The sequence below is a fragment of the Tachyglossus aculeatus genome, chromosome 2 (genome assembly GCF_015852505.1).
Source record: "Tachyglossus aculeatus isolate mTacAcu1 chromosome 2, mTacAcu1.pri, whole genome shotgun sequence".
NCBI classification, from domain to species: Eukaryota; Metazoa; Chordata; class Mammalia; order Monotremata; family Tachyglossidae; genus Tachyglossus; species Tachyglossus aculeatus.
In genome coordinates this window covers 138,480,564-138,501,606 of record NC_052067.1, presented here as the reverse complement: position 1 = coordinate 138,501,606, position 21,043 = coordinate 138,480,564, and the positions used below count along the sequence as shown (strand labels likewise).

At 54.7% G+C, this 21,043-nt stretch overlaps 1 protein-coding gene across 5 annotated transcripts in view; it reads left to right on the top strand.

Moving 5' to 3' along the window:
• Positions 1–21,043, top strand: part of NUMA1 (nuclear mitotic apparatus protein 1) — a 59,283-nt gene that overhangs the window by 24,011 nt on the left and 14,229 nt on the right. For all 5 annotated transcript variants that reach the window (XM_038767265.1, XM_038767290.1, XM_038767282.1 and 2 more), the window contains exons 2-12: positions 1,574–1,658; positions 8,029–8,114; positions 14,505–14,584; positions 15,161–15,243; positions 15,496–15,576; positions 16,119–16,206; positions 16,737–16,848; positions 17,384–17,541; positions 18,123–18,240; positions 19,659–19,776; positions 20,848–20,988. In XM_038767265.1, the coding sequence (XP_038623193.1) occupies positions 1,617–1,658; positions 8,029–8,114; positions 14,505–14,584; positions 15,161–15,243; positions 15,496–15,576; positions 16,119–16,206; positions 16,737–16,848; positions 17,384–17,541; positions 18,123–18,240; positions 19,659–19,776; positions 20,848–20,988 (1,107 nt within the window). In that variant the 5' untranslated portion in view covers positions 1,574–1,616. The remainder of the gene's footprint in view (positions 1–1,573; positions 1,659–8,028; positions 8,115–14,504; positions 14,585–15,160; positions 15,244–15,495; positions 15,577–16,118; positions 16,207–16,736; positions 16,849–17,383; positions 17,542–18,122; positions 18,241–19,658; positions 19,777–20,847; positions 20,989–21,043) is intronic.

The following is a 21,043-nucleotide window of genomic DNA, read 5'->3' as shown; positions in this document are numbered from 1 at the left end:
GACAGTCGGGGGAGCCCCTCAGGCTGGGAGCAACTAAGCTCCCTGGGCAGGGCTGAGCCTTGGGGGCAGCGAGAGGGGAGTGTGGCCTGGCCCCCAGGACCTCTGGGAGAAGCTGGAGGCCCCCTCAGGGGGCACAGTTGGAGGGAGAAGGGAGGGGAAGGGCTGTGGACCATCGTCAGAGCAGCCTGCCATGAAACATTCGCTGTTCCAACAGCAAGCTGGCTGGCTGGCTGACCGGCTGAGAAGTGTTTTTCCATTCTCCTCGTCCTGGTCCGTCGTGTCTCCTGGGTGTGGCCTGCCTCCTTTCAGTGGGGGCGGGGGATGGGGGGGCAGGCTGGCTGGGATCCCTGGGTACTGGCCAACACCCACTTAAAGCCACAGTGCCTGGGCTGAGGTCGAGCCCGGGCCGTTGCTGCCGTCTGGGGACTTTTTCTCAGTCCAGCGAGGCCGACGGCCTGACCTTTCCTGACAGACCGCTCCATCCTCCACGTCTGGATCAGGGCCCACCTGTGCCCTTTGATCTGGCCCGAGATTACCCCTCCTCCACCACCATGGGTCGGGGTGGGGTGGTTCCTTCTCCTTTGTTCCCTGTAGAGCCAGGCAGAGTCCCAGGGGGAGTGGGACAGAAAGTTGTGCTCCTCCATTTGAGAACTCAAAGATCTCAGGCCGGGCAGGGGAGGAGCCTCCTTCCTGGGGCCTCTCAGTGGCCCCTGCTCCCAAGTCCCCGTGGGAGGCTCGGGACCAAGCGGCTTCCTCTCTGGCTGTCCACTGTCCTGGCGGTGGGGCCTAGCTGGGATTGGTCCCTCGCATACACATGCGGGCCCGGTTGGGCAGGAGCTTGCCGAGGATGGGCGGTCACTGGTAGCTGGCTCAGGCAGCTGTTGTGGAAGAGGGAGTGTTGAGTCTAAGCCCAACTCGGTTTTGCCGTCCCCTCCCTTGGTGGGGGCCTTGGAGTGCCTGGGCCACCTGGTCCTGACCGGCTCGGGGTCCCATGCGCACCCTGGGTGGGTGGGTGGGGGGCCCACGGGATCCTGACTGTGTCCAGGTGCAAGAATGTCTCCTCTTCCAGTGTTCTGGTGGTGGGGAGTGGGAGGACCCAGTCAATCGGTGGCACTTATTGAATGTTGACTGCGTGCACAGTCCTGGGCAAAGCCAAGTGCTTGGAAGTGAGCCACAGAGGAAAACAAACATTAATCGCTGCTCTCAAAGAGCTTACAGTCTGGATTGGGGGCAGACAGACAAGCCCCTGCCCCCTGGTGGGTCTGGGCAAGGAGACCAGTCTCCCCCACTGCTCCCTCCAGTCATGGATCTATCAATCCATGGCATTTATTGAGTACTTATTGTCTGCAGAGTACTGTACTAAAGCACTCTGGAGCCTACGATATAAGAGTTAGGATATAAACACCTGATGGGTGTTTGTGACTGGCTTCAGACCTTCTACTCTAAACCCTCCTAGGCCCTCCTCCCTCCCTCCCTCCCTCCCTCTTTCTCCTCTTCTTCCCCCCAGCTCATCTCCAGCAGACTGGGAGGGTTGGCCAGGCGCAGCCCCCTTAACATCTCTGTTCTCTCCCAGGCTCCAGGGCTGAGGGCCTCCCAGGGCAGCGGGTGCCACCAAGATGTCACTCCACACCACGCGGGTGACTGCGCTCCTCTCTTGGGTGAGTGTCCTGGCCTGGCTCCCCTCTGCTTGCATTTCCTCCCCCCCTCGCCTTGGCAGCCCCCCTGCTCCAGGCTCCTGAAGAAATCAATCATACTTATTGAGTGCTTACAGCGTGCAGAGCACTGTACTTGGGAGAGGATGATATAACAATCTAGCAGACACATTCCCTGCTCACAGGGAGTTTACAGTCATTCATTCAATCGCATTTGTTGAGCACTTACTGTGTGCAGAGCACTGTACTGAGCGCTTGGGAAGTACAAGTCGGAAACATATAGAGACGGTCCCTACCCAACAGCGGGCTCACAGTCTAGAAGGGGGACACGGACAGCAAAACAAAACATGTGGACAGGTGTCAGGTCAGTCTCATTACTTTGCCTCTCTTCTGGGCATGATGGGACTCTGTCTTCCCACCTGTTGAGAGGCCGTGTGGTTTAGTGGCCAGAGCAGGAATCTGGGAGCCTGGAGGCCTGGGTTCTAGGTCCAGTGGGGCAGCCACTGGCCTGTTGTGCGGCTTCGGGTAAGGCATTTGACCCCTCTGGGCCTTGGTTCTGTAATCTGTAAAATGGAGATTTGACGTACTCTCCCTCCCTTTAAGACCGTGAGCCCTCTGGGGTGGGAACCCTTTGCCGGGGGCGGGTTGGGGGAGGGCAGATGAGGGTCTACCCCAGTTCTTAGCACATGGTAAGTCCTTCATAATTGGCACTGCTGATGATTGCCTGCTTGGCTGAACGGCCCTTGAGAGCTTGGCCTAACCCTAATTAGTCTGGCTCCAACTTCCGAACCAGGCCGGGCAGCTTAATTTCCAGAAAAGGCGGTGGCTGGATATGCGTCTCTGGGAGGATCCTCAGGTCTTCCCACAGCGGTATCTGTCCATGTTCCCTGGTCGGTCCACAGACAGCTGGCGGGGGAAAAAAGAACACCTTCCATTTGTAGAGCATTCCGTTCTTTCCAGTGTGCTTTGGCAACACTTCTCCCTTCCTACCTTACCTCGCTACTCTCATCGATCGTCTAATGGCAACCTATTCACTGTACCTCGATCTCGTCACTTACCCCTTGCCCACGATCTGCCTCTGGCCTGGTGCTCCCTCCCCCTTCATGTCCAACAGATGAGCTTCCCTTTTCCTCTCCTCCTCCCCATCCCCCCCGCCCTACCTCCTTCCCCTCCCCACAGCACTTGTGTATATATATATTTGTACAGATTTATTACTCTATTTATTTTACTTGTACGTATTTATTTGTTAAATGATGTGCATCTAGCTTTAATTCTATTTGTTCTGACGATTGTAACATCTGTCTACATGTTTTGTTTTGTTGTCTGTCCCCCTTCTAGACTGGGAGCCCGTTGTTGGGTAGGGACCGTCTCTCTATGTTGCCGACTTGTACTTCCCAGGCGCTTATTACGGTGCTCTGCACGCAGTAAGCGCTCAATAAATACGATTGAATGGATGAATGAATGCTCACTCCCCACCTTCAAAGCCTTACTAAAATCACATCTTCTCCAAGAGACCTTCTCCAGCTAAACTCTCATTTCCCCTAATCCCTCTCCTTCCTGCATCACCCTTGCCCTTGGATTTGTACCCTTTATTTATCCCACCCTCAGCCCATAGCCTAATTTATTTTAATGTCCATCTCCTTCTCTGGATTGTAAAGTCCTTGTGGGCAGAGAATGTGTCTACGAACTCGTAGATTGTTCTCTTCCAAGCGCTTAGTGCAGTGCTCGGTACACAGTAAGCACTCAAATAGAATGATCTTATTTTGTCGTGATTCATTTCATTCATTCAGTCGTATTGATTAAGCCCTTACTGTGTGCAGAGCACTGTACTAAGCGCTTAGTCTTCCCAACTTAGTCTTCCCCACATTCCTGAGGGGCCAGGAACGGCAGCTCTTATGATCCCCACTTTATTGCTGAGGAAACGGGCACAAAGAAATTATGTGACTTGCATTCATTCATTGTCGTATTTATTGTGCGCTTACTGTGTGCAGAGCACTGTACCAAGCGCTTGGAAAGAACAGTTTGGCAACAGATAGAGACAATCTCTACGCAACAACCGGCTCACAGTCGGGAACAGGGGGACTCGCCTGAGGTCACACAGCAGGAGACAGCTGATAACTGTACACACCAAATGTTTCTGCGGGTGACTCTATATCAGCCGCCTTCTTCCCTCTTTGCCCTCTTCGGCCCCAACCCAGCTCACCCTCCTCCCAAAGCAAACCTCCTTCACCCTTAACTCTTCTGCACCCCCTCGCCCTTCTGCCTCCAACTTCACCAAACTATTTCCCTCCCCTTCAAAATGCTTCTAAAAAGCCACTGCCTTCAAGAGATGTTTTGTGGTTGTTGTTTGTTTTTAATGGTACTTCTTAAACTGCTTACTATGTGTCGAGCACTGTTCTAAGTGCTGGAGTAGATAGATGCAGGATAATCTGGTCCCATGTGGGGCTTACAGTCTAAGTAGGAAGAAGCAACAGGTATTGAATCCTCATTTTGCAGTGAGGAAACTGAGACGCATTTAGCGACATAATAATTCGTTCATTCAGTCGTATTTGAGCACTTACTGTGTGCGGCGCCCTGTACCAAGCGCTTGGATAGTGCAAATCGGCAATAATTGTGGCCTTTGTTAAGCACTTACTATGTACCAGGTACCATACTGAGTGCTGGGGTAGATACAAGATCATCAGGTCCCATATGGGGATCACAGTCTAAGTAGGAGGAAGAACAGGTTTTGAATCCTCATTTTGCAGGGGAGGGAACTGAGACCCAGAGAAGTTAAGTGACCTGCCCAAGGTCACACAGCCAGCAAGTGGTGGAGCTGGGATAAGAACCCAGGTGCCCCGACTCCCGGCCCTGTGCTTTTTCCACTAGGCTATGCTGCTTCCCTAGTTCCCTAACTAATTCCTCCTTCATCCCTCCCCAAAACATACTTATCCGTTTGTCGCAGACTTATTTCATTCATTCATTCATTCATTCAGTCGTATTTATTGAGCGCTTACTGTGTGCAGAGCACTGGACTAAGCGCTTGGGAAGTACAAATTGGCAATATAGAGACGGTCCCTACCCGACAACGGGCTCACAGTCTAGAAAGGAGGAGACAGGCAACGAAACAAAACAAGTCGACAGGTGTCAATACCATCAGAATAAATAGAATTATGGCTATATATGTGTCATTAATAAAATAGATAGATAAAAGTACTGTGGGGAGGGGAAGGGGGTAGGGCAGAGGGAGGGAGGGGGGCGATGGAGAAGGGAGGAGGAGGAGAGGAATAAGGGGAGGGCCTCAGTCTGGGAAGGCCTCCTGGAGGAGGTGAGTAGGGCTTTGAAGGGAGGAAGAGAGCTTGTTTGGTGGATATGCGGAGGGAGGGCATTCCAGGCTAGAGGTAGGACACGGGCCAGGGGTCGATGGCGGGACAGGCTAGAATGAGGCCCGGTGAGGAGGTTAGCGGTGGCAGAGGAGCGGAGGGTGCGGGCTGGGCTGGGGAAGAAGAGAAGGGAGGTGAGGTAGGAGGGGGTGAGGTGATGGACAGCCTTGAAGCTGAGAGTGAGGAGTTTTTGCTTGATTTGTAGGTTGACAGGCAGCCACTGGAGATTTTTGAGGAGGGGACTAACATACTCAGAGCGTTTCTGCACAAAGATGATCCGGGCAGTTGCGTGAAGTATAGACTGAAGTGGGGAGAGACAGGAGGATGGGAGATCAGAGAGGAGACTGGTGCAGTAATCCAGTCGGGATAGGATGAGAGATTGAACCAGCAAGGTAGTGGTTTGGATGGAGCGGAAAGAGAGGAAAGAGATTGTTGAATTGGGATTTATTCTCGTATATTTTTCTCATTTTGATTGTCCCCTCTCACACATTTTCCTGTGGCATATCTACTGTAAAAGTGTCTCAAGGGCAGAGGCCACTTCAGCTTTTGTGTGTTTCCCCAAGCGTCTAGGTACAATGTTCTGTATATTTCCTTTTATGAACTTCCTGTTGTTAACCGTGGGCAAAGGACACTTCTAGGCTTGGGGGAATTGCACAGGAATCAATCCAGCCCCAGCCCCCGGTCCCCAGTATGCCAAATAATAATAATAATAATAAAGATGGCATTTCTTAAGTGCTTACTATGTGCAAAGCACTGTTCTAAGCGCTGGGGAGGTTACAAGGTGATCAGGTTGTCCCACGGGGGGCTCACAGTATTCATCCCCATTTTACAGATGAGGGAGCTGAGGCCCAGAGAAGTTAAGTGACTTGCCCAAAGTGTTACAGCTGACATTTGGCGGAGCCGGGATTTGAACCCATGACCTCTGCTCTGACTCCAAAGCCCGGGCTCTTCTCCACTGAGCCACGCTGCTTCTCAAAGGAGAAAGCAGCGGGGTCTGTTGGAAAGAGAAGGAGCCTGGGAGTCAGAGGTCCTGGGTTCTAATTCCGGCACAGCCACTTGTCTGCTGCGTGACCTTGGGCAAGTCATTTCACTTCTGTGAGCTTCAGTTCCCTCATCTGTAAAATGGGTAGTAAGATTCTGAGCCCCATGTGGGACAGGGACCGTGTCCACCCAGATGATCTTGTATGTACCCCAGTGGGTAGGACAGTGCTTAGCACGTAATACCTAACAAATGCCATTTTAAAAAAAAACAAAGTGGGGGGAGGCTCACAGTGGAAGCGGACAGACCCCCACAGACTTCGCTACTGCAGTGATAAACTGCTCCAACTGTTTGTTCTTTCCAAGCGCTTAGTACGGTGCTCTGCACACAGTAAGCGCTCAATAGATACGACTGAATGAAGGAATGCCCTGCCCTCCCCCTGGGTTGTTCATTCATTTATTCAATCGTATTTATTGGGCGCTTACTGTGTGCAGAGCACTGTACTAAGAGCTTGGGAAGTACAAGATGGCAACATATAGAGACGGTCCCTACCCAGCAACGGGCTCACAGTCTAGAAGGGGGAGACAGACAACAAAACAAAACATGTAGACAGGTGACAAAACATGTAGACATGTAGACAGGTTGTTAGGGCAGCTCTCCCATCCTGTCCGTCAGGCAGCCTTTGTGGCAGAGGTTCTGGGCCTCATCAATCAATAAATTGTGTTTATTGAGCGCCTGCTGTGTGCAGAGCACTATACTAAGCGCTTGGGAAGTACAAGTTGGCAACATATAGAGACAATCCCTACCCAGCAGTGGGCTCACAGTCATAAGTTTGAGTACTTCCTAAGTGCTTAGTCCAGTGCTGTGCACACGGTAAGCACTCATTAAATACCAGCGATTGATTGATCGATCCTGACAGCCTCCACTTGACCTCTTGGGACTCCATTTTCAACCCATGCATCCTTCTGGCCTCTTCTTCCCACCTGCCCGCTCCCCCGCTCCCGCTCGGGCGGTTCTGCATTCCAGGGATGGCCCCCAGGCCCGGCCCTGCTGCTGAACACCTGGGGCTCTTGACCGGGCAGGCTGCCGCCTCTTGGGGTCCTGTTCGTGTCCCCAGACTGCCCGGTCCACGGTTTCTCCCTGACCCCAACCCCAGAGAGCCCCAAGGGGTGCAGAGGTACCCCTCTTCCCTTGGAAGCAGCAAGGGCCCACCCATCCTCTACCCCTGGCCTTAACCTGCTTCTAATAATAGTAATAATGGTATCTGTTAAGCGCTTACCATGTGCCAAGCACCATTCTAAGCACTGGGATAGATGCAAGGTAATCAGATTGTCCCACGTGGGGCTCCCAGTCTTAATCCCCATTTTACGGATGAGGTAACGGAGGCCCAGAGAGGTTAAGTGGTTTGCCCAAGGTCACACAGCAGACAAGTGGCGGAGCCGGGATTAGAACCCACGTCCTTTGGCTCCCAAGCCCGAGCTCTTTCCACTAAGCCACGCTGCTAGTCTGCTGAGCCTTCGTGTGTCAGGGAAGCCAGAGTGGCCCTGGGGTCGCCGGCATTCAATCATTCAATCGTATTTATTGAGCGCTTACTGTGTGCAGAGCTTGGGAAGTACAACTTGGCAACATATAGAGATGGTCCCTACCTAACAATGGGCTCACAGTCTAGAAGGGGGAAACAGACAACAAAACAAAACATGTGGACAGGTGTCAAGTCATCAGAATAAATAGAAGTAAAGCTAGATGCACATCTCTGGATGGCGTTCTGGTCTGGGCCTGACCTGGGCAAGAACCTCCCAAGAAATGCCAGGAGACAGGAGGGGAATTTCCCGAGAATGGACGGGCCTCATTGGCACCGCTTCTATAAGCTGGGACGGTGGCCGGTCGGTTCTGTTCCTTCCCTGATGACCCGGTTGGGCCCGGCCACTTCTGGAGCCTCTGATGATGGTCTTGGGGCCCCCTTTCCCCTCTCCGCTTCCCCTACCAAACCGGCCCCCGCTGTTGCGGTCTCATCAGCCTTGGCGCTCCCTCCCAGGTGAACAGCCTGCAGGTGGCCGACCCCGTCGAGACCGTGGCGCAGCTCCAGGACTGCGATGTCTTCCTCAAGATCATCAACCGCATGTAAGTACACCCGGGTGCCTAGCTCTGTCAACGCCGGGCCGTGCCCCACCCGCTGACCGGAGCCTGGACTCGGGGCCCGGAAAGCGCCGCGGGGGCGACGGGGAGGCTGGCCGGGCAATGGGCCCAGGAGACCAACACCCCTGAAGGCGCACACGGGCGCGTGCACACACACATGTGTGCCCCAGATGGAGGCTCAGCAGGGGCCTCGGTGACTTTGAGGTGTGAGGGCTCCGACACCCTGACCGACTGAGAAGGGCCTGGCTCTCTGTTGGCGGGGCAGCCCGAAGCAGAACCCTACCCCCACAAACAGCCGAGCCCCATACCGACTCGGGGACTCCCTTGGTGAGGCGGCCACGGGCTCCTGGAGCAGCTGTGGGCCCCTGGCACAACGGGGAGAATGGCAGGCCCTCCGACCGAGGAGACTAGAGCACAACCGTCCTTCCGGCGATCTTCGTCTTCTGCGGGGGCCGAGCTCTCTCCCCGTGGGAGGAACAGGAAAGCTCTGTTTCCCCAGCTGGCCTCTTTGTAGCCACTGTGTTTGCCTCGGGGATGGAGAGCCAGGAGAGTCGGGTTCTAGTCCCAGCTCTGCCGTGGGCCTGCCTTCTGTGTAGAGGGCAGGTCACTTCACCCCTCTGGGCTTCAGTTTCCGCCCATAAACCCCTCCTTTAGATTTTGTTTGTGAGCCCCAGGTTGGACAGGAATTATATGATCCTATCCTCTTGTGTCATATCTATCCCAATGCTTTTTCTTTTTTAAATGGTATTTGTTAAGCGCTTACTCTGTGCCAGCACTGGGGTAGCTACAAGCTAATAAGGTTGGCCACAGTCCCTGTCCCATCTGAGGCTCACAGTCTTAGTCTCCGAAACCCTTAGTACAGTGTTGTGCACACATTAAGTGCTCAGTAAATACAATTGATTGATTAATCCCCATTTTACAGATGAAGTAACCGAGGCACAGATAAGTTAAGCAACTTGCACATAAGTGGTAGAGCCAGGATCATCGTCATCATCAATCGTATTTATTGAGCGCTTACTATGTGCAGAGCACTGTACTAAGCAGCACTGTACTAGGATCAGTTCCCAGGTCTTCTCCCAGGCCACTGGTCTTTCCGCTAGGCCAAGCTGCTTCTCATAGCACAGGGCTTTGGCAGAGATAAGCAAATATCATCCCTAGCTGGTACGTGGCCCTGAAGGCAAGAAGCTTCGGCGGTTCCCCGTCCCCGGGCCCTAAAGACCACAAAGATCAGACGAGGTGGCTGAAAAAGGCAGACTGGAGGCCGGGGTTTCCAGCTCCTTTGGGAGCCTCCCTTGGTGTCTGCCTTCTGAACCAGACCTGCTTTTACCGTTCTCTAACCAGGCCCGTGCTGTGGTGGGGATGAGCCCCTCTGGCTCAGAGGGCCCTCCTACCCCCCACCCCGGCCCCCCCGGTACCGGTCCGGGCCGTCGCTCCTACTTGCCTTGTTGTTGTTTGCCGTGGTTGTTATTGTCGTATAGGCTTTCACCAAGCTCAGAGCCTCCTCACTGTGAAGTGAGACTGGGGCTCCATCTTTGGAAGTTGAGCATTCAGAAATGGTTCAGGGATGGATTCCTTCCTGTCCCTGCCCTCTGACCTTACCTGAGTGATTACACCGCACCTCGGGCCTCCGCCTCCGAGAGGCTAATCAATGGTTTTGATCCTGGTACCTTCCTCTTTGCCCTAACACATAAAGGCCAGTCTCCCTCAGTCACTGGTATTAAGCACTGTACTAAGCATTTGGAACAGTTCAGTATAGCAGTTGGTAGGCACAGTTCCCTGCCCACAGTGAGTTTATACTCTCTCATAGTTCGCCTCCACCTCTTTTTCCCCCACTCCCTTGCTCCTGCCAAAAAAATAAAGGGGGTGTGCAAAATTAACTTTGTTCAAACTATTAACCAAACGAGGCAGTGTAGCCTACAGGAAAGAACACAGGGCCCAAAGAGAGGAGATGGGAGTTCCAAGCCCTTGGGCAAGGCATTTTGAATCTTTCTGGGCCTCAGTTTCCTAGTCTTTAAGGTGGGACTAAGCTAATGCTTTTCCTACGTCTTTGATCGTGAGCCTCACGTGGGGCAAGGACCTGTTGTATCTCCCCCGGAGTTCGGCCCAGAGGAAGCACTTTGATAAATGCCATCACAAACTAAAACTAGGGGGCCAGTTCATTGGCAGCCGGAGAGGAGAACTCCAGGCCGCTAAGCAAGAAAATAAAGCATTACTGCTTTGTGGCTCCCCTGCTTGCCTGCTTTGTGACCTTGGGCTGGTCACTTAACTCCTTCGTGCCTCAGTTTCCTCATCTGTAAAATGGGGATTCAGTACCTGTTCTCCCTCCCTGTTAGATGGTGAGCCCCATGGGGGACAGGGACTGTGTCCGTCTTGATGATCTTGCATCTACTCCCGTGCTTAGTGTGGTGTTTGGCGCATAGTAAGCGCTGAATAATAATAATAATGATGGCATTTATTAAGCACTTACTATGTGCAAAGCACTGTTCTAAGCACTAGGGAGATTACAAGGTGATCAGGTTGTCCCACGGGGGGGCTCACAGTCTTCATCCCCATTTTACAGATGAGGGAACTGAGGCCCAGAGATGTTGTGACTTGCCCAAAGTCACACAGCTGACAATAGGCAGAGTCGGGATTTGAACCCGTGACCTCTGACTCCAAAGCCCGGGCTCTTTCCACCGAGTCATGCTGCTTCTCCAAACAAATCTCACTGTTCTTATTCCTGAAATTCCGATTTGACTTTTCTCGTCGGCTTTACTAACAGCACTAGCAAGCGCCCAATGGGGTGGTCAGTCGACCAATCAGTGATACTTATTGAGTGCTTACTACGTGCAGGGCACTGTACTAAGCGCTTCATCACCCCCTCCTCCACCGCGACCACCCAGGACAAAGCCCCGATGCCCAGACTCGGGGCCTACTGGCCCCTCGGCTCTGGGAGCCCAGTTTGGTGGGGGCGGGCTGTCGGCGCCTCCGGCCCTGCCCACCCTTTCCCCCAAGCTGCCACAATCAAATTGTTTTGATGGTCATTCGAAGAGGAATGTCTGAGTTTGGCTGATAATCAGCCATAATAATAATAATGACACCCTTGGGGGCTTCAAGGCTCTCCATCACCTCCATCCCCTCACCCCCTCCTACCTCACCTCCCTTCTCTCCTTCTACTGCCCAGCCCGCACCCTCCGCTCCTCCACCACTAATCTCCTCACTGTACCTCGCTCTCGCCTGTCCCGCCATCGACCCCCGGCCCACGTCATCCCCCGGGCCTGGAATGCCCTCCCTCTGCCCATCCGCCAAGCTAGCTCTCTTCCTCCCTTCAAGGCCCTGCTGAGAGCTCACCTCCTCCAGGAGGCCTTCCCAGACTGAGCCCCTTCTTTCCTCTCCCCCTCGTCCCCCTCTCCATCCCCCCGTCTTACCTCCTTCCCTTCCCCACAGCACCTGTATATATGTATATATGGTTGTACATATTTATTACTCTATTTATTTATTTATTTATTTATTTTACTTGTACATTTCTATCCTACTTATTTTATTTTGTTGGTATGTTTGGTTCTGTTCTCTGTCTCCCCCTTTTAGACTGTGAGCCCACTGTTGGGTAGGGACTGTCTCTATGTGATGCCAATTTGTACTTCCCAAGCGCTTAGTACAGTGCTCTGCACATAGTAAGCGCTCAATAAATACGATTGATTGATTGATTGATTGATTAATGATGGCACTTACTTTTTGCAAAGCACTGTTCACTGCTTTCACTGTTCACTGATCAGAGGCAAAGGTGATCAGGTTGTCCCAAGTGGGGCTCACAGTCTCAATCCCCATTTTACAGATGAGGTAGCTGAGGCACAGAGAAGTGAAGTGGCTTGCCCAAAGTCACACAACTCACAATTGGCAGAGCTGAGATTTTAACCCATGACCTCTGACTCTCAAGCCCGTGTGCTCTTTCTAGTGAGCCACACTGCTTCTCCATGGCATCTCACCAGTGCGGGGGCTCGAGGGTTGCCCTTAGCCACCCCTTGTCACCACAGGGACCCCCTCTTTAGGCACCGAGCTACGGAACTGATGCTGACTGTGGAGAGAGACCCTTCCCCCCTGCAACCCAGCCAAGACCTGAGCCAGTCCAGGAGCGGGGCCAGTTGCCTCTTTAGAAAACCTTTTTAATCAATCAATCAATCAATGGTATTTATTGACCGCTCACTGGGTGCGGAGCCCTTTACTAAGTACGTGGGAGAGTACAATACAACAGAATTAGCAGGCACAATACCTGCGCACAATGAGCTTCCTGATAGTAATTGTGATATTTAAGAAGCAGCGTGGCTCAGTGGAAAGAGCACGGGCTTTGGAGTCAGAGGTCGTGCTCCACCACTTGTCAGCTGTGTGACTTTGGGCAAGTCACTTAACGTCTCTGGGCCTCAGTTCCCTCATCTGTAAAATGGGGATGAAGACTGTGAGCCCCACGTGGGACAACCTGATTACCTTGGATCTACCCCAGTGCTTAGAACAGTGCTTTGCACATAGTAAGCGCTTAACAAATACCAACATTATTATTGTTATTATATTTAAGGGTAATACGAGGTAATCAGATATGTGGGACAAGTTCCTGTCCCCTATGGGGCTTACAGTGTAAGGGAGAAGGAGGACAAGGTTTTAATCCCCGTTTTACAGATGAGCAAACAGGCCTAGAGAAGTACAGTGACTTGCCCAGGGTCACGCAGCACGCAAGTGGCAGAGGTGGGATTAGAAGCCAGGCCTCCTGCCTCCAAGGCCCGAGCTCTATCCAGTAGGCCACACTGCTCCCCACGGCAGCCACCGGCAAATGGCAGTGAGATCCCATCTTACTGTATCGTTCCTGTATGGCTGGGATCCCTCAAGAGGATATAATAATAATAATAATAATAATAATAATGATGATGGCATTTGTTAAGCGCTTACTATGTGCAAAGCACTGTTCTAAGCGCTGGGGGGGATACAAGGTGATCGGGTTGTCCCATGTGGGGCTCACAGTCTTCATCCCCATTTTACAGATGAGGTAACTGAGGCTCTGAGAAGTAAGTAGGGTGGCTCAGTGGAAAGAGCCTGGGCTTTGGAGTCAAAGGTCGTGGGTTCAAATCCCCGCTCCGCCAATTGTCAGCTGTGTGACTTTGGGCAAGTCACTTCACTTCTCTGGGCCTCAGTTACCTCATCTGTAAAACGGGGATTAAGACTGTGAGCCCCCCCATGGGACAACTTGATCACCTTGTTACCTTCCCAGCGCTTAGAACAGTGCTTTGCACATAGTAAGTGCTTAATAAACGCCATCATTATTATTAAGTGACTTGCCCAAGGTCACACAGCAGACATGTGGCAGAGCCGGGATTCGAACCCGTGACCTGTATATATGTATATATGGTTGTACATATTTATTACTCTATTTATTTATTTATTTATTTTACTTGTACATTTCTATCCTACTTATTTTATTTTGTTGGTATGTTTGGTTCTGTTCTCTGTCTCCCCCTTTTAGACTGTGAGCCCACTGTTGGGTAGGGACTGTCTCTATGTGATGTCAATTTGTACTTTCCAAGTGCTTAGTACAGTGCTCTGCACATAGTAAGCGCTCAATAAATACGATTGATTGATTGATTGATTGATTGACCTCTGACTCCCAAGCCCGTGTGCTCTTTCCACTGAGCCACGCTGCTTCTCTGCGATGCCGGGACCACAGCGCCGGTAGTCTTCCATGCCAACTGCGCAAACGGCGTGCGGGAAGTGTGGCTTCCCGATCTGGCATGTGGGTACAGAGGACAGGATTATGGGGGCGTAGTGGAAAGAGAATGGGTCTGGGAATCAGAGGGCCTGGCTCTGCCACTTTCTCGCTGTGTGACCTTGGTCAAGTCACTTCCTTCTGCATTAACTACCTGATCTGTGAAAAGGGGATTCAATCAGTCAGTTGTATCTATCGAGCACTTACTGCATGCAGACAACTGTACTAAGCACTTGGGAAAGTAGAATATAACAGAGTTGGTAGACACGTTCCCTGTCCACAGTGAGCTTACAGTCTAGAGGATTCCCTCCTATTTAGGCCACGAGCCCCATGTGGCTCCCAGGGACTGTCTCTGGCCCGATTATCTGGTATCCACCCCAGCGCTTAGTACAGTGCTTGGAATAGAGTAAGCACTTAACCAAGAGCACAGTGATTATCCAGTCGAGGACGGAGACGGCCCGGTTCCTGACTAGCGTCGTTGCTGCTTCACTTCCCCGATCGGCTGATGAGGAGCGGGATTTCCCCGAGGAGCTCCAGAGTGCATGTGGTTCATCTGGGGCTCCTGGCAGTGGGGGCCACGGGAGGAGCCTTCCCCCGCTCCCCCACTCCCCCTCCCCAGCCTCGGCTCTAACCCCTGGTCTCTGTAGCCACAGCACCGAGGAGGGGCAGCAGGTCGCCCAGCAGCCCGTGCCCGAGCGACTCCACTTCGTCTGCAGTTTTCTACAGAGTGAGTGCCCTCCCTGCCCGTCCCACCTGGGTCCCGAAGGCAGGGGGTCCCTGGGCGGGGGGGCTGGAGGGGGCCCCCCCATGTCCCTTCCTGAGGGGCTGAGCTGGCATGGGGCAGCACGGTCCCTGAGAAGCCTCTGGGGTCCAGAGGAGCCTAGGAGATAGTGACCCCTGGGTCAGCGACCGTCCCCCAACGGGCCAGTAGCAAGTAGGAAGCCCCGGGGCCGACCACACGCTTTTCCCGTGGCTGCCGGGGGATGAGGATTGGGGGTTCTGGAGGCCGGTGGAAGATAGCGTTGGGCTAATCCCGGGGCGCACCCTGTTCAGGGCCATCGACCCCTTCTTTCCAGTCCCTGAAGGCTGGACTGGTTCAAGCCAAGGCCTGGGGCGAGTGAGGAGCAGAGCCAATCTCAGAGGGCCCGGCCCAGGGGCACGTGGACCACCACGTCTGCCCAGATCCAGATCGCCCGGGCCCAGGGGTGGGGAAGGGTGGCGATGGGACTCCTAGGGAACCGGCTTTGCTCAGGGTCCTGTCTTTCCCCTCACCCCATCTCCACCCCCTCCGTGGTTGTCCTAGAGCACTGCAAAAAGCGGTCTTCGGCAGAGAGTCTGCTTTCTGTCCAGAAGCTGGTGGAAGGGGAAGAGCTGGAACTGGCCAAGGTGAGCCTAGGGTCCACACTGGGAAGGGGCCAGGGTTGGATTGGGGACTGGAGAAGGGAGATGGGGAGAATCAATCAATCAATCGTATTTATTGAGCGCTTACTGTGTGCAGAGCACTGTACTAAGCGCTTGGGAAATACAAGATGGCAACATATAGACAGTCCCTACCCAACAGTAGGCTTACAGTCTAAAAGAGGCAGACACACACACCCTCTCCCTCTCCCTCTTTCCCTGCTTGGCCCTTCTTTCCAGGTAACCATGCTGCTGCTGTATCACTCCACCATGAGCTCAAAAAGTCCCAGAGACTGGAACCAGTTGGAATACAAAGTCCAGGTGAGCCCTTCCCCGTCTGGCCTCTCTGCCTGGCCTGGCTCCCTGCAGTGACCCCCCTGGGGTGGCTGCGCATCAGCTCCTTGGGGTACGCACAGGGCAGCGTGTGTATAGGGGGTTTGGGAGGCGAGCGGGGACAACTGGGCATCTGCTTTGAGCGGCCCCCAAAGAGCTCCGAGGGGCTGCAATGCCTCCCGTAGGACGTTCCCAGCCACGGCGGGGTTGGCGCTGCGCTGTCCTCTTGGCACAGGGTGGCACCTGCCCCCAGGCCCAGCCTGGATTTTCAGACTCTGCCAGACACCTGTCAGGGTGGCGAACTGGGCCTTCGGTGGTGCCAGAGGTTGGAAGTTTGCCTAGGCTGGTTGACGGTAGTGGGAACCGCGCTCTCACGTAGTGCCGCGTGTGGCCCCGTTTGGCCCCCAGCCCATGGCTTCCGACAGCCTGGGGCCCCGGGGGCTTCCTGCCGGCCGAGTCCCGGGGCCCTGGAGGAGCCACCTGAGGAGCGGACCGTCGGGGCGCGGCTCACCTCGGTGTCTCCGGAGCAGGTGGAGCTGGCCGCCATGCTGAAGTGCGTATTGGACAGTGAGGATGGACTCAGCCTCAGTGAGAACCTCGAGAAGTTCCTCCAGAAAGGTGAGTCGCGGGAGCCTCTGGCTCAGAGGCTGAGTTTTTCCTGGCAAGGGGCGGGGGGTGGGCAACACCTCTCCAGGGTCCCAGAACCCCTGAACTAACCGTTTCACTTCCCCTGTGCCCGGGGTCAGACTGAGCAGGCAGGGCCCAGCAGGCCTGGCGATCACAGTGCATTAAGGGAGGACCCGTTGTGGGCAGTGTCGGAGGCTGGGCATATGTGAGAATGGTGACTGCCGCTCCCTCTGGGCCTGAGCAGCCAGCACTTCCTTCCTTCTCCAGCTACCCCCAGCCTAGCACTGGGGCCAAGCAGGATGAGGCTGGGTCCTGACCTCTGCTCCTGCTCCGTCTGAGGTGATGCTGAGAAGCCTTGGGCATCTCCTCTCCCGAGCCAGGCTGCCCATGCTTTCAGCGCCCGGCTCGGTCCGGCGGGGGCTGAAGTGATGGGGCAAGCCCTTCCTCTCCCCTGCCCTGCCTGTCCTGTCCTATCTAATGCCAGTGGTCCATCTGTCTGTCCGTCTGTCTCGGCCGCCCAGCCCCGCTCCCTTCCTGCAGTGAGGAACTGTCCCCGGCGCCCATCCTCAGGGGCAAGCGAGAGGTTCGGTTCCTGGAGCTGCAGAAGATCGCCTCCTCCTCTGACGTCAGCAGGTCTGTCCCGGCCTTCACGGGCGGCTGCCTGGGCTGAGGTCGAAGCCAAGGCCACCCGGGTGTGTGGGCCCCAGGGAACACCCAGTCCGATGAGGCTGGCCAGCGGACACCAACTGTGGCCCTTCCCATAGGTTAAAACGTCCGATCCTCCTCACCAGTGCCCTGCAGGGCACCTGGGGTTCTGATGGCAGCAGTGGGGGACCTCTGCATCCCCTCGGGGCTTGCTAGCCAACTGGAGGCGGGACTAGCCCTCCGCTGATGGGAAAATCCCAACATGCAGCCGCTCAGCCAGTCCCCGCAGCCAGGGTGCCCGGAGGGGCAGGAGACTCGCCAGCCTACAGGCAGAAGCAGCTGAGGCTCAGCAAAGAGAGCGGAGCCCAGGCTGGGACCCCATTCAGTTCAATTCAATCTTTTATTGAGCACTTACTATGTGCAGAGCACCATACTCAGCGCTTGGGAGACTACAATATGACAGACACGTTGCCTGCTCACGGGCCTGCCGTCCTCTGACCCCCGCCCCGTGCCGTGTCCTCAGCTTCCTCGCAGGGTCTCCCGCCTCCCCGATGGGTGACATCCTGCAGACCCCCCAGTTCCAGATGAGGCGGCTGAAGAAGCAGCTGGCGGACGAGAGGGAGAACCGGGACGAGTTGGAGGTGGAGCTGGTTGAAAACCGCAAGCTGCTTGCCGAGAAGGGTCAGGAGTAGCCCTGCCCCACGCTGCCCTGCCCACCTGGCCCTTGCCCTCTGGCTAGCACAAGCAGGGAGCTCGAGGAGCGGTTGGGACTCTGGTTTGCCTGCTTTGTCCTTTTATTATTATTATTGTATTTGTTAAGCGCTTACTATGTGCCAAGCACTGTTCTAAGCACTGGGTCAGATACAAGGTAGGTTGTCCCACGTGGGGCTCACAGTCTTCATCCCCATTTTACAGATGAGGGAACTGAGGCCCAGAGAAGTTAAGTGGCTTGCCCGTAGTCACACAGCAGATAAGTGGCAGAGCCGGGATTAGAACCCACGTCCTTTTGCTCCCGAGCCCGGGCTCTTTCCACTAAGCCACGGCAGGCCCCCCAGCAGGATGGTGTGGTTTATCTCCGGGGCTCCTGCTTCTGCCCTCCCTGCACCACCCCCTCGCCGCCCCCAGCCGAGCACCATTAGCACTCAGCTCCTGGAATCCTCATTCCCAGAGGACTCCTAGGTCTCCCTCCCTCCGTCCGTCCCAACAGGTTCCCCCCTCTGACTCTTCCCGTCCCTCACCCCCTCCCGTCTTTCCGCCCGCAGAGACCCAGATCACCGTCATGCAGCAGCGCATCGAGCGCCTCACCCTGCTGAACGAGAAGCAGGCTGCCGACTCGCCGGAGCCTAAGGAGCTGGAGGAGCTGCGCGCCAAGAACGAGAGGTGAAATCCCCTGCCCCGCCTCCCCCCTTCTGCCAGGACCCGCCCCGGCCTGACCTGGAGCGGGCGCCGTGGAAACCGCCACCGCGACAGTGGTCCAGGCCCTGCCTCCGGTCGGGAAAACCTCTGGCGCCCTGCTGCCGCTGCTAAGTCTGTACCAAGTGGGGATCTCTGCCATCAAAATGCATTTTCCCCACTTCCATTCTCTGCCCCTGGAGACCGGGTGGTCAGCCTCCCCAGAGAAACCTTTCCTGGACCAGTGTGGGCCACCCTTTCTCCCCACTCGCTTCTTCTAGCAGGCCATCCCTTCCTCTGGTCTTCTTTGGACCCCCTCCTGTGTCTCCACATCCACACAGGGGAGGCAGGAGGGCCTAGTGGAAAGAGCCTGGAACCGGCCTCTGAGTCATTCAGTCAGTCAGTGCGGTACTTACTGAGTGCTTACTGGGTGGCGAGCACTGTACTAGGTGCTCAGAAGAGCCCCATGTAGTAGTAATAATAATAATGATGATGGCATTAGTTAAGCGCTTACTATGTGCAGAGCACTGTTCTAAGCGCTGAGTTGATAGACTCCGGTGACAGGTCTGCTCTCGTCCTGGCTGTCATTTGAGGCAACTGCCAATTTACCAGACTTAACTCTCAACCTCTCTGGGCGTCACTTTCCTCCTGTGTAAAATGGCAATAAGAATCCTTGCCTCCTGTGAGGATTCATTCATTCAGTCGTATTTATTGAGCGCTTACTGCGTGCAGAGCACTGGACTAAGCGCTTGGGAAGTACAAGTTGGCAACATCTAGAGACGGTCCCTACCCAACAGCGGGCTCACAGTCTAGAAGGGGGAGACAGACAACAAAACAAAACATGTGGTCAGGTGTCAAGTCACCAGAATAAATAGAAGTAAAACTGTGTGACTTTGGGCAAGTCACCTAACTTCTCTGTGCCTCAGTTACCTCATCTGTAAAATGGGGGTGAAGACCGTGAGCCCCCCGTGGGACAACCTGATCACCTTATAACCTCCCCAGCGCTTAGAACAGTGCTTTGCACATAGTAAGTGCTTAATGAATGTCATTATTATTATTATTATTATTAAAGCTAGATGCACATCATTGACAAAATAAATAGAATAGTAAATATGTACAAATAAAATGAATAGAGTAATAAATCTGTCCAAACATATATACAGGTGCTGTGGGGAGGGGAAGGAGGTAGGGCTGGTGGGGGTGGGGAAGGGGAGAGGAAAAATGGGGCTCAGTCTGGGAAAGATAATGATGTCAAAGAGCTTTGGAAAGTATAAGCTCAAAACAGATTTAAAGAATTAGTCCATAGTGGCGCCCTGGCCCGAGTCGGTCAAATCCAGTTGTCCCTGGCTTCCCCTCCCGGCCCCCGGCACCTGACGGCCTCTGTGTCTCTCCCCTTCCCTCCGCAGTCTGATCCTGCGACTGCACGAGGCCCTGAAGCAGTGCCAGGACCTGAAGGCCGAAAAGGGCCAGATGGACCGCAAGATCGACCAGCTGTCCGAGGAGAACGGCGACCTGTCGTTCAAGGTGCGGAGCCGCCGGGCTGGGCCCAGATCCGGGCCTAGCACGCCTCACGCTCGGTCCCGCCTGGCCAGTCGGGGTGGGGTCACGAGGGGTGGGTGCCGCCTCTCCCGCGGGGAGGGGTGCAGCCGGGCAGTGAGAAACCATCCGGGTCAAAAACAGGCCGGCTCCCTCTCCTGCCCTGCTGGGTCTTTAGAGAAGCAGCGTGACCTGTGATTCAGAAAGTCACGGGTTCTAATTTCGGCTCCACCGCGTGTCAGCCATGTGACCTCACTTCTCTGTGCCTCAGTTACCTCATCTGTAAAATGGGGATGGAGACGGTGAGCCCCACGTGAAATAGGGACTGTGTCCAATCCGGCGCATAACAGATACCATTATTGTTATTATTGGGACCCCAACCCCTACCCTGGTGGGTGAGGGGGAGGCCCGGGCCCTGACCGACACTGTAGCCCCTTCACTTTGAGCCACATCCCCGGGCCGGGAGCCGGGAAGGATTAATTCATTCATTCAATCGTATTTATTGAGCGCTTACTGTGTGCAGAGCACTGTACTAAGCGCTTGGGAAGTACAAGTTGGCAACATATAGAGACAGTCCCTACCCAACAGTGGGCTCACAGTCTAGAAGGGGGAGACAGAGAACAAACAAAACATATTAACAAAATAAAATAAATAGAATAAATATGTACAAATAAAACAGAGTAATAAATATGTACCAATATATATATACATATATACAGGTGCTGTGGGGAGGGGAAGGAGGTAAGGCGGGGGGATGGGGAGGGAGAGGAAGGAGGGGGCTCAGTCTGGGAAGGCCTCCTGGAGGAGGTGAGCTCTCAGTAGGGCCTTGATTGGGATTGGGAGGAAGATACAGAGCCGAGCTGGCTGGGCCCACGTCGGGTTCGGCCAGACCCAGTTGAAACCCGAGCCCCATCCGAGAGGCTGGCGGGCTGGGAGCCTGGGATTTCATTCAGCCCATACCTGGCCGCTAGCATCTCTTTCCCCCGACGCGTGTGGAGGCTGACAGGGTGAGGGGAGCCTGGCGGCCCGAGCCCAGAACGCCGCCCGTGTGTATCTCAGCTGCGGGACTTTGCCAGCCACCTGCTGCAGCTGCAGGGAGCCCTGGACGAGCTGACGGCGGAGCACAGCCAGGCCACGCGGGAGTCGGGGGAGAAGCTGGCCCAGCTGGAGCGAGAGCTGAGCACCGCCCTGCAGGACAAGGTGCGGCCCCGGAGACCGGCGGGGCGGGGGCGGGGGTGGGGGCCGTGCCAGGAGG